Raw genomic sequence first — 13,060 nt, 5'->3', positions numbered from 1 at the left:
ATCATACATGGCATCTATACTTTTTTTGATCATGCATTCTAGTTTCCTTGACTTCCCAGATTTCATTATGCTCCATCTAAAGCATATGTATTGTACATTTAATTCTCTCAGATTTTCTGCAAATCAAATGATTGTATTTGCAAAATAACAAGTCTCTTTTGATCATAACTTTTTTCATAGGAAGCAAATAATTGTATAATAATCCAAATAATTAGCGCATCAGTCCAGTTTTTAATCTCATCAATACTTTGAGTAATCTGATATGAAGATTTTTTTCTTTACATTTTGCTCCCCAAATCATAAGATAGCATCCCATGACACCTGGGCATTTCTAAAAACCTGGTTTTAGCTTTAGTCATCATTACTTTTCCTTCCTTAGGTTCTGAGGAGAGTATAAAGGTCACACTGTAATTTCTGATAGCAATTAACAAGAAGTAACCTTGCTTTTTTTCTGTACACATACTCGAAATCACTCAGGTATAAAAAACAGGTCATTAGACTCTTTCTTAATTTCCCTGATAGTGCTTTTTCAGCCTTACTTCCAAAGGAAACAAAGCTGATGGAAAGCCGTTTCCTCCAAAGGAAACAAAGCTTTGGACACACTGACACACTAAATGTCCTCCCCACCTGAGTAGTTTGTAAACCCAGTGTGCAAAAAAAAACTCACAAAGAGGTTTCACATACAATTGTTTTTCAGGTTTCTAAGGTAGATGGTGAGGAAGCAGAGAGAATCAGGCTCAAAAAGTTAATATCACCACCCACTGCAGGTTTTGATCCTGCTATCTGATTTTTAAAGCTAAACAGCCTGGTATCACTGCCAAAGTTCACTGCAGAGGCAGTCCGAAGGGGAAAATGGCGGAAAACTATAAAAGTGTATGTAGAGATAACAGAAAATAGTGCAAACTCGGTTAAAAAAAGAAATATCAGCCAAGATGCAGAAATCTCTAGACAGCCTGGCTTCAGTCTGTCTGCTCTTCAAAGAATTCCTTGTTACAAATACACAGAAAACATTTTTTTTTATAGAAATTGTACATGCAATAATTATGCTTTCTGTATTGAGATATTTAGTACTCTCTTTATGTATTTTTACCTGATTTGGAGAAATCTAGATGAACTGATTTCCATCCTATTATGTTCATGATTTAAGCAACTCCCAATAAATGGTTTTATGATTAACAGTATTATCATGTTCTATCACAGTACTGTACTATGATTTTTTTCACTATTGCATATCTTGTACGATTTGGTATAGGGCAGTCATTTGGGTTCTGAAGAATTACTTGCTTGTACTTCATAAATCAAATCACCAATAAAAGGACTATGATCAATGATGGAAACTTGTTGAAAGCTGGAAGGAAGAAAGCTGAACCAAGTATATTAGCTGTGCTTAAAAGCATTTAATGAGAGCTCCAGACATTATTACAGCATCAGTTACTTTTAGGTAATTTTTGTCTTTGTACTGTTTTGGTGTTTTGTTTTTTATTTTTTTTTGTAATATGACTTACTCTGTTAATGAAACAACAATTAAACTTTTCTCTCTGGAGATTATTCACGTCCCCAGTTGGTAAAGACATGTTTTGGATTGGCCATGCGCAAGGGCATGGGCAAAGCTGTGATATCCTAAGAGCAGGACAGGAAAAAGTCCCAATTCATTGTCATCCTTCTGCGCCACAGAAGAAAACAAACTACAAACACCCTTTTCTTTATGAAACTTGAGTCAATCTCTGATCACAGCTGAGGAAACAAAGTCAAAATTTTGCACGGTTACACCTCCCCAAGTCCATGGCCTATACACAATCTTGGTACCTCATGAGAAGTTTACAGAAGCTCCTAATATCCTCCAGCTCTCTTCTAGGGAGGAAGAAAACTCGTTGAGAAATGCAATGTGAATCCAGTAAGTTATGTGCGCCTGCACGTTCTGCTGAAAGTGGCTGCTCCTCTGTCTCTGTGAGTGAGCACAGATGCTTTTTGTCATTTTCACAGCTGCTTTTTTTAGTTCTTAAGTAACTTTTTTCCCCTGTGTTAAGTTATGGAAAGTCATTTGCTGCCACCTACCAGCAGAGCACAAACATTTTTGAGAGGAAGTGGAGGGCATATTCAGATACATTTAACAGTTCCTCTGCAGATGTGTTTGAAGACTTTTTTTAGTGTGGAGGGGACATATTTCCTTTCATTTTGCCCTTAATGTTTTCCCCTAAGTTTAATAGTGAAAGAGAGAAGCCTTTATTACGTTACCGTTGGAAGAGCCGCACCCTACTGATTGTGCTTCCAGGAAAAGCATCAAATGATATTATAAACCTTCAGATAGTATTCAATACTTGAGGTCAACTTTTTCATAAGCAACATATTATAGAAAAGCCGACAAAATGAACAGCAGGCTGGAAAGCTAATATTTCTCAAAATAACAGCATTTTATGATGTCATGCTAAACCAAGATGTAAGAGCGGAAAAGTTACTTATGGATTCAATTGCTATTCTAAAGTGTTTTTCATGCGCTATGCTGTACATCATGCTCCACAGAACTGCTGTACAAGATCTTTTTTTTTTTTTTAAGAACAGGAAAGAATGCATTGGTGATGCAAAAGGAAAATTAAATAGACCCATGCACCTTTGCCAATGTTGCCATCTAGGGTAACTCTGCAACACCACCATTGCTAGACATTTATTTTCCAATTTAATACATTTTTTTAAGGCTTTTCTTGCTTATATTTTTATGAGACTCTTCTTTCTAAAGACTATTACACATATTGGATATTCTGAAACAATTGTTTTTCACATAGGTATTGCCATCACCCACTAAATATCCCTGGAGGTGTTCAAGGCCAGGCTGGATGTGGCCTTAGGCAACCTGGTCTAGTGGGAGGTGTCCCTGCCTATGGCAGGGGGTTGGAACTCGATGATCTTCAAGGTCCTTTCCAACCTAAACCATTCCATGATTCTATAAAACATAGATTTGTTCTCTTGGGTCTAAATGATCTCTGCTTGGTGCAGTACATGAAGGCCTGGCAAAGAAATGTAACTTTATTCCACGTTTTTACAGAATCCTGATTCTAGATTTCAGTGAGTCACAGATGACTTATTTAGATTTTGGCAAATTCTCTTGCCCACTTTTTCAGTTGGGTTACATCTATGGTGCCTCTTTATAGCAGCACAAAGCAGACTACAACGAAGCTGAGAATCTGTTTTATAAGCTGTCAAAAATAAGGACTAAACTTAGCTTCGAAAAAATCCCAGAATTATGGACATAGTAGGTTGATAAAATAACACTTGGAATGAAAGCATAGCTACCGTGAAAATCAAGGTAATAAATAATCTCTGGGTAATCACAGTGTTGAATAATCAAACTAGACTTTATTTCAGAAATATCAAAACTACGTTCAAGAAAGCTAAATATTAGACATCTTCAGTTACTGGAGAAGCAATAAAATAATCTACAGAGGAATGTCATGCCAATTGCAATAACAAACATTTACAGCACTGCTTCTGTATAGCATGCATACTTAACCAAAGACAAAATTAAAGCAAAAAATGCTATCTATGTGTTAACATTTGAAAACCTTAAATATAAAGGAAAAATGTGAATAGGAAATTTTGGTAATAAGAAAAAATATATGTCCAAAAATCTTTATTAAACACTGTACAAAACAAAATATTGCACTTTTAAATCAGACAATAAATATCTACAAAAGTATCTTACAAATGTTTTCTTTTAATTTAAAAAAACTGCTTAAACAATCAAGACCCATTGCTGATTAAAAAGGTAATGATCAGGAATATCCTCTCCTTGCAGTCAGCCTTGGACACAATAGTCCATATTAAAACATTTTCTATACAGTAGTGCTAATCTAATTTTCAGTGATGCAAACCCATTGCGCAGGAATGCTGTTTCTAAAACTGTTCTTACAGCATACCCACTAATTAGCATGTAATGTAGTTCAGTAACATAACAAAAGATCCAAGTCAATACAAGCATTCAGGCCTCCAACATGTGCAGTAGTTTAAAAACTACAAAAGAAAAAAACATCTCTCTGCTGCCTACTGTGGGGTTCTCCCTGTTTACAGCCCTAATGAGACATAATCTGCAATATGGAAAATAATTTACTTGGGAATATTGTAATCAGAATTTATCAGTTTGCAAAAGACTCAAATGGTTAATGGTCGTGACGAAAAGTCATATTGATGGAAATCTGCTCAAAATAGATTTCTTGCACTTGCCTACCTTCATAATTGATAATTCGTCCTTGGACATTTTTCCTCATTAATGAGCGGAGAAAAAATATTTATTCAAGACAGAAAATCTGGCAGCCATGTTTTGGCCAGTTATTGGCTCCCCATTTGACTTGATGTGCAAGAGAACAGTGCTCACAAATGTTTCATTCACAGCTCTGACAAGGAAGGCTTGTGTCTAATTTAAAATCAGTAGAAAAGTCTAATCATGCCAGAATTTCGATTGTACTTCAGTGACTGGAGCAGAACAGAAACCATGGAAAATGACACCTCATTTATTCAAAACAGATCTATTGTTGTTTTGAAAATTGTACTAGCATCGACAATGTCTTTTACTGAATGCACAAATACAAGCACGAAAAATGAAATGTACTTCTGTGTATCCATCTGACAGCTAATATCAGTAAAACTTTGAGATCAACCCTTATGCTCAAGGTGTTTATGAAAATGAAGTTGCTGCCAAAAGTTTTACAGCTACAAGGCACAGCTTCTGTAAATTTAAAAATTGTGTTAAATTTGATAAAACAATAAAAGTGAAAGCTGGGGGTCAATAGTTGCTGCTTTCCAAAATTCTTCAAAGGATTTCGTGACTTTGTTTTTCTCATAAGTTAAAGACAGTAAGCACTACCTAGTGCTTTTAGACAATGCTTTTTCCCCCGATAAAATTATAATGCGATGGCCTGTAAAATTTTATAGATGATAGGCCATGATATTATCTTCCTAATCCAGACACAAAAATGTTTAAAACATTAGAAGTTCAATTGCAAAGAGTGGATAATAGAAGTTCCCAGAAAAAATACCCTGTCCAGCACATCAGTCTGCAATACTGTTTGTCATTAGCCCCATGTTTCCATTTAACTGTTATGACTGTCTTATTTACAAGTATATACTTTGAGCAGGCTAGTTTAATGAACCTCTCTTCTCATCTCTTCACTGCAGCATCATGAACTTTCCATAGAAGAGTTACATTTCTTGACATGATTGACAACATCTTTGTTTGTAGATGTCTATCAAGCATAACTTTAGTTGCTTTACAAATGTACAGTAGTGAGTTGTATCCTTGCATTCGCCTTCTGAAAAATATATTTAAACATTAAAAGGCTTTATAATGGACAAAAGATAAATAGTAGAATTTATCATCGTAATTGTAAACAACTGATGGATTCCTGGTAGCTTTGTAATTATTTTACTTTGCATTTCTGGCAACAGTGGATTCCAAGCTAAACTAGGTCACAAATAAGAGGTGTGATCTCACTACATTCATTATCTATTGTCTTTTTCAGAAAACTACCCCATTTTTCAGAAATTAACAGCTTGCTCAGAGACTTATGAGTCACAACTGGCACAGTCACATTGGGAAGTTTGCATAAAACAACTTCCTAAATATCCTGTTTCTAAAAGTGCTTTTGAGGCTTTAATATCAAACTGGCCTACTCAGAGAGAAAAATAACCCCAGGATTACGAAGTGCTCCTTGGAGAGGATAGTTTTACCTTTGATATACAATCAAATGCTTGTAGACTCATTAGTGTACAACTGTGAGTCACTTTCTAATACAACTGCTACAAACTATTACTATGCTCATATATAAATAAACATTTACATACTGCCACAGGATGTGACATTGCAGTGTTGCCAGGTCACTGGTCTCTTCCTCCATCCGCAATACTGATCAGCCACAGGTTTGTTATTCTTTCCGTGTACACAGTACACTCGTCTTGACTGAAATCCACTCCCACAGTCCACACTGCAAGGCCTCCAAGGGCCTGTCCGCCAGTAGACATCACATGCCTCTGAAGAACAGTTTCTTCTGACAGGAGACCTGTGGAAGAAAATAAATGGCAGTTAAGTGTTTACTTTTGTGCTAAACACTTATTCACAGAATGATAGAACCGGTGTTGGAAGGGATTTCTGGAGACGGATTAGTGCACGCTCCCTGCTCACAGCACAGTAAACTAGACAAGGTTGCTCAAGACCATCTTCGTTTGTGTTCTTAGTATCTCCAGGAATGGAGACTCCGCAACCTTTCTGGGTAACCCGTTCCAATGTTTGAGGATCCTCACAGCAAAAAAGAGGGTTTTTATATTTAAGTTGAATTTCCTGTATTTTATTTTGTGCTCATTCATCATGCCTCACTCATAAGGAAACGAAAGACAAAAAGACCCCGTTTCTTTAAAACAATTCCTTAACCCTGAAATAGAAAGTATTTTACCTTTAGGAAAACTTAACTGACCCTGAAATGTTGCATAGAGGATGCTGCAAGTGCTTTGTGCATAACCTCTCTCCTGAAGGCAAGTAATATTTCTATGCTGACACTGAACCTCCTTGGACATCTGAAGCTGCCAAAGTGAAATCCTGGCTCTTAGCAGTACATGGAAGTTTTGCCATGAACCTCAGTGGAGACAAAATTTCATTGTGTGTGCAGCAAAAATGCTTTAAATTGTTCATAGTTCAGATGCACTTCTAGAGCAAGAAATATGAAGAGATGAGTTCAGTAATCAAGAAACACGGTAACAATTCCCATGTATGTCCTTTTACCCATTTATTCCCTGCTCTTCGTTGCCCTATCTACACATTTGGTATGGGACAAAGTTTTGTGCTCCCAGACCCTCGCATTCAGTTTTAATTTGTCTTTAATTCAGCCTTTTTGACATTACGGTGTTTTGTAGAGACTGCCATCCATCCATGTGCTATAGCATAGTCCCAGGCAAATCTGCTGATTAAGATTCTGTGGAGGTGTATAGCCTATACTTTTCATATTGAAAGGAGTTGTTTAAAGACAGTAAAACACGTTAACAGAGTTCTTGCAAAGAAGGTGTACCTTGAAGTAAAAAGTGACAACTTCCCAACCATCCAGTTTTTACATACCTCATACATACCTCAACAGTACATACACTAAGAGGCAGAATGAGATCTATTTATGCAGAGATGTACACCTTATTTCTATAATCATATACTAGTAACCCAATTTACATGGTCCACAAAATAAGGCTCAGGAAAACTCGTATTTTATAAAATTTGGGCAGCAGTAGGGCAGAATAAAAAGTAATATCAGAAGAGACTCAGTTCAGCAGTAATAAAAAAGTTATGGCAGATCACTCCAATTTCTACTTTCCTTTTGGGAATCAAGATTCCCTTGCTCTATTTCTAACTTTGCTATTAGCACAGTGGATGACTGATCAAATCCATTTCCCTCCTTGGGTTCCTGAATTCATCCAGCGTATACAAAGGGATGACTGTCACTATCTCCATTCCTTGTGTTCGATAAACAAGAATTTGCATATTTATACTGCATTGACAAGCCTGTAGCTTTAATTTGATCATCTAAAGAATCTAAACTTGTACTTCTTCAAACTGCATACCTCCTTCTTTCATCACAAGAAGAGTTTGGCACCAAAGATCCATTACGAAGTTGACATATAAAGTGACGATGCTGTAAACCTACAGGGTGGCCTACACAGCGACCAGAACACTAAAAAGTGAGAGAAAAAGGTGAGGGGAAAGAAAAAGAAACAACCAAGTTAATAACAGAATCACCCTTCTAGGCAGTTACTCAGGTACACAACCCGGTCATAATTCTTGATCTGTATTTTCTCTTTCAAACCTATCACACTTCTATTCAGATAAGGCCTAGATATTTGGAATTTTCTGTGTGCAGTTTTGCCAAGATACTGACTTTCCAACCTATTCACAAAGCTAAATCCATTGTCTATGGTCTCATCATTTCACATCTCTAGTGCTATAACATTCTTTCTGTAGCTCTATCACAAACTTGCCTTGCTAATACCTGTAATAAGGAACGTGGTGACAGTAATTCTCTTAATTCATTACTTTGTTCATTGAATAGTAAATACTGTGTTAATAATTATCAAAAGCATATCAAAATGAACACAAGATTACCGCACAAACGAAGAAACATAGAAAACATAAGAAAGCTGAGTTCTGTGTATTAAATATTGTGGCAGCTGCTTTTGAAGCACATTCATGTATCTTTCTTTGGGGACTTCACAAGTACAGCTATGCAAACTGTGATCTTAATAAGACTGCAATAGCAGCAATACCCTGGCTTAAAAATTGAATAGATAGTAATGGATTAGCTTGTAAAATATACTGAAACTAATACGCAGGTTTTGGATCACGTCTTCAACAAATATAAGTAGCTCAGACATCACAAAATGAAAAAAGAAACAGAATTTGTAATTCACTGGTCTGAAAGGTAATTGGTATGGCGCCACCAAGCTCTTGCTTTGTGCAAGAGTAGATGTTCAGCCAACGCTATCATGACACTGATACACTTCTGTAAATAGTTTCCAGACAAACTCTGTAACTTACCTGTCCCTTTGTCTGTATTGTCCCCACTGTACACAAATGACCCAGACAGGGTTTCCTTCCCGCAGGACGATCTCTGTGCATACACGCATCTGGAAGCAGTGTCAGCACACTGCCGGTGGCTTTTACTTGCTGACAAGTTACTTGTCGATAGCGAAATCCGTTGCCACAAGATGCAGAGCACTCAGACCACGGACTAGTTACCCACCTACAGGATGGAGAGGCAAATTTATAGCAACTATGAAAGCACTGCAAACTTGCTGGTAGCTTGCAGCAATTTGTTTGCAGATAAAAATCAAAAGAACCTGTTGCTGCAAGTTTTAGATATGAGAAAAGGTAGAATCAGCTTTTTCAGTTGTTAACCAAGATCTTATAAATTTGGTTAACTGATGAATTCTAAGATAGGTGTGGCTCAATATGCTAACAGAAGTTACACTGCTCGTTACCCAAAAGGTGATATTAGGTAAACCCTATAGACCATGCTGGATTTAACATTTCTGAAGGAAGGACAGCATACTTTTCTGTAAATTATAAAATGAATGGTACCGGTTTAGTTACTACTAAGGTGACAAGCGTCATAACTCATCCAAGTTTATTACATGAAGATCTTGCTAGATAATGGCTCAAACAGAACATGTTATTTATTTGTTAGAAGTTGCAAAGATTTAGCCTGTCTTGGCAGCTAGGAACAATGCTGGGGAAGCAGCAGGTGGTAATACAATTTATTTGACTTGATCTTTTCATAAATCTAGGCCAGAAATACAGAATGAGACTTTATGTGTAGCACAACTGTGGTAACAGGAAAAATATTCTATTTTCTTTAGCAATTATTTCATTTTCTTACAGTCAAATAGTTTATATCTATTTAGGAAAGATTAATCTTTTACAGTCTGGACTCTTGTCTTTTTCTCCCTTTTAAAGCTCAAGCACTTTTGCAAACCTTCGGTGCAGCACATGCACAGCAAGTCAGCAAGGCCCACATTTGGCAAACAAAGCACATGTTAAGTGTGCGCTTAAGTCTCTGTATTTGCTTAACCCTACTTCTGTGCTGTGCTGGAGAGAAGTGATTAAACTCATGCGAAACACTTTTAATAATAAGGGCTCATGACACTGACTGTACATCTAAAGCCTTCGTAATTCTATGGATACTTTCTAAAGAGTTGCCTTGGGATGAGAAGATCGGGCAGAAATCAGTAAGTGGGGAAATGGAAAGGGAAGTCCGAACATTTTGCACTTCCCTCCCAGGTCAGTAATCACAGGGAAGGGGGAGAGGTTAGAGGCACTCGGAACCAGACACGGGGCTATTTTCCAGGCACCTGGGATGCTCTTCCTGTATAGAAAGTATGGAATATTTCATAAAAGAAAAACAATTTGTATGTTACCATACATGTATAATTCAAGGTAGAGTTAATTATGTTAGTATACAGACAGTTCTTTTCCACTGGTAAATACATAAAGCCAAATTAAAAGCAAAATAAACCTAAGCATTTTAATAAGAGAGAATTTAGGTGCCAGTCTGTTTAGCCACATAAAATAACCGATTGGGTTTTGTGGTGAATACTCTGGGTCCAGTGATAATCCAATTGTTAAGTCATGCACTGCAGTCCACTAAAAAGGCATGACCTTGCTCAGGAGGGCACCGGGCCCTCTAGTATCCCCCGAACTCTGTCACCTGCTCTGAACGGCTGGCTTTTAAGAGGGAAACCTGCAACTGTCTGTGTGTTTCAAACTATTAGTTCTATTTCAGTATTTTTCCACTGGCAAAAAGTTTGCTTGTTATGGGCTGGCGGGAGTGCAGACTCACAATTTAATGATCTGTTTTTTGGCTGCTAATAATGAAACATAAACAAATTTCTCCTGATATTTATCTGTTGCTATGTTTTCTGTATTTAGAACGGAGTTTAGAACATACTGGCAAGACGCACTCGCACAATGTCAGTTAAGGTCTTAACACTTCTCTCCAAACATTTTCCAGTGAGGGACAACTCCAAAACGTGTGCATGACTTTCCATCCCTCGAGGCTTTTTACATTGCTAGCAGTGATGGCCAATCCTTTTAAACAACGGAAAGCACTTGTTTTGAGGATGCCTGTGGGATTTCCTGCTAAAAACCTAGAGCAACGCCTTGTTGAGCTGGAGCACTCAGTGCAACTCAAGAAGTCTAGAGGTTAGGTTTTGGCTTTTGGAATCAGATTTGTAGTCTATTTGCCTGTGATACAAAGATTTTCTGTCTCAAGATCACAAGTTACTCCAGTGGATCCAGCCAGAAACTTGGCAGGGAAGCACACGCAAGGAGCGTGACATTGTGGTGAGGGGCATTAGAGACAAATGAAGCATTCCACGGTAAACATCCTACTCAGAGCTGGAAGGAGAGGAGGTGAACACAGATTCCACTGACAAGTATCCTGGCTGCTCTAAACATAATGAGTTTTCTCTCAGGGCGTTGGCAAAGATTCCACAAAACTAGCACATCGCAATGTCTCCGAGAGACCTCCAGCTGAGCTTTCAAGGTGTTAGTGTGGTAGCAGCAAGACTTGCTGCAGTAGCATGGAGACTTGCACAGGATCTCATTTCATCAGTTGAATCAAGCATTTTCCTTGCTTGTGATCCATTTTCACATCTCTTGCACTTTATGGTTCGTGATGAAATAAACCCCACGTTTCAGACTCAGCTTATAAACACACAAACGATTTCAGGAGGTTGCGAGAATGTTGTAATATACCAAGAGCATATTGAAATAGAGTAGAAAGGGGTTTACCTGGCAGGGCAGTCATCTGTGTTGCATGACTGGTAAGTAATCGCTGGCTTCTGCAGCTCTCTGCAGAATGATTCATTTACTTTCTGTTTCTCCGCGTTCATGCACTGCAGCCTCCTGGAGCGGGTTCCTGAATTCCCACAGCTAGCAGAGCAAGTGCTCCACTCGGCATGTTCCCATTTGTAATCTAAGAAATGCAATGGAAAGTAGCATGAGAGAGGCGCTATACGTAACTCTGTCACATTTTGATTGATCTGGCAGCATTTTCTGTAAGCTAGACACTGCATTCTCCGTAGAAAAGCAAGTATTTCAGCATTGTGAAAAGGGACCAATAAGCCAGAGCAGAATTTAGTCCTGCTCAGCTTCCCAAGTTCAGCCCTTACATATGAGCATGAGTCCTCTAGAAGGCAAATGGGATCAGCATATGTGCACGTGAAGGGCAGAACCCTGGCTCACAGTAGGAACTGATGAACTTCTTTTAAAACTTCCATAACTTTTTTATACCGTGAGCATTAAAAAGAGGAAACTGTAAATCAGGCTCTCTAGGTTTCCTGCTGTTCTACAATAAGTTTATTCTGAAGAAAACTCATCTTACTCCAGACGCTTCACATAATTTCAGGATTTAAGAGAATCCTGCGCTAAACTATAGAAAAGTATTTAATACATAAATAATTCGCCACTAAGACATCTGGCAAGATGAAAAGGAATTTGTTTTAAAGCGCATTTAATATTAAAAACCAATCACCTCTAACAATTACTACCTTCATATTTAGTCACAATTCCACACTTACCCCTTCCCCCACATTTTTTTTTTTTTTTGACACTTGGTAAAAGATGAAGTACTATGCAATGTTGACAGATTTTTATGTGATCACAGAAGGAGTCAGATTTTTCTGTAATAACCAAGAATAATTGATAGCTACCAGCTGTGTCCACAGGCTCACTCTTCCAGCACATAATGAATTCTTTAACTTATTGTTTTTCAATGTTTCCTTATTACTTCTGGGTTTCTTAAAATAATACAAAAGGGCCTTTTTCAAAGCAGAAATAGTTAAATTTACTGACTGCAACTATGATGGAGAGACTGTATTGTTTGTTTAACTAGGATGATACTGCTCAGAAGTGCCCTGAATATGCCTACTGTGCAAAAACCACCAAAGGAGATTTTGTAGCCTTACAAATGCATGGGTATTTCAGTGATGAACCGTTTACATGAGCAACTATCAGAGTTAAAGCTCACAACCGGAAAGTGGACTTTCCCCAAAATTCTGACCAGCCTGACTGGAAAGGGTATCGGGCAACCAAAAGGCAGTCCAGCTAAAGACTACTGATAGGTAGATCAGTACCTGGCTAGACCTGTTCAGACCTATATTAGGTCTATATTAGGACCAAGGCCTGGACATTTTTTTTTATAAACTATTAGGATATTTTCTGATTCAGTTCATTAATATTTTAATTTACTTTGATTTTAAAAATAAACATTTTAATCATAGATATGTTTCAGTAAAATGTCTTTGTAAACGTAACTGACTCCGCAACCCCGTGCGTACCAGAACCATTTTCACCCGTGAAGGTAATCCACTGGCAGTCACTGAGAACACACTTGTACACAGCGTAGAGAATTTGCAAGATCTGATCTAACAGCCTGAGTCCTTTGCACATAAACAGTAAGCCAAATCATTATGATAAGATAATAGTTACATCACATATAGAAACTTTCAATTTCATCAGATACTTGTTTTTAAACCTCAT

At 37.6% G+C, this 13,060-nt stretch overlaps 1 protein-coding gene across 1 annotated transcript in view; it reads right to left on the bottom strand.

Annotated features, from left to right (window-relative positions):
* Positions 1–5,004: 5,004 nt before the first annotated feature.
* Positions 5,005–13,060, bottom strand: part of ADAMTSL3 (ADAMTS like 3) — a gene marked incomplete at its 5' end in the record, with an annotated part of 185,190 nt that continues 177,134 nt past the window's right edge. The window contains 5 exons of the mRNA XM_082488623.1: positions 5,005–5,300; positions 5,833–6,047; positions 7,588–7,697; positions 8,558–8,762; positions 11,312–11,495. Of these exons, the coding sequence (XP_082344749.1) occupies positions 5,191–5,300; positions 5,833–6,047; positions 7,588–7,697; positions 8,558–8,762; positions 11,312–11,495 (824 nt within the window). The 3' untranslated portion in view covers positions 5,005–5,190. The remainder of the gene's footprint in view (positions 5,301–5,832; positions 6,048–7,587; positions 7,698–8,557; positions 8,763–11,311; positions 11,496–13,060) is intronic.

The sequence above is a fragment of the Vanellus vanellus genome, assembly GCF_965231255.1.
Source record: "Vanellus vanellus genome assembly, chromosome: 11".
Lineage (NCBI taxonomy): Eukaryota > Metazoa > Chordata > Aves > Charadriiformes > Charadriidae > Vanellus > Vanellus vanellus.
The sequence above is the reverse complement of the archived record's forward strand: the minus strand, read 5'-3'. Positions and strand labels throughout refer to the sequence as shown.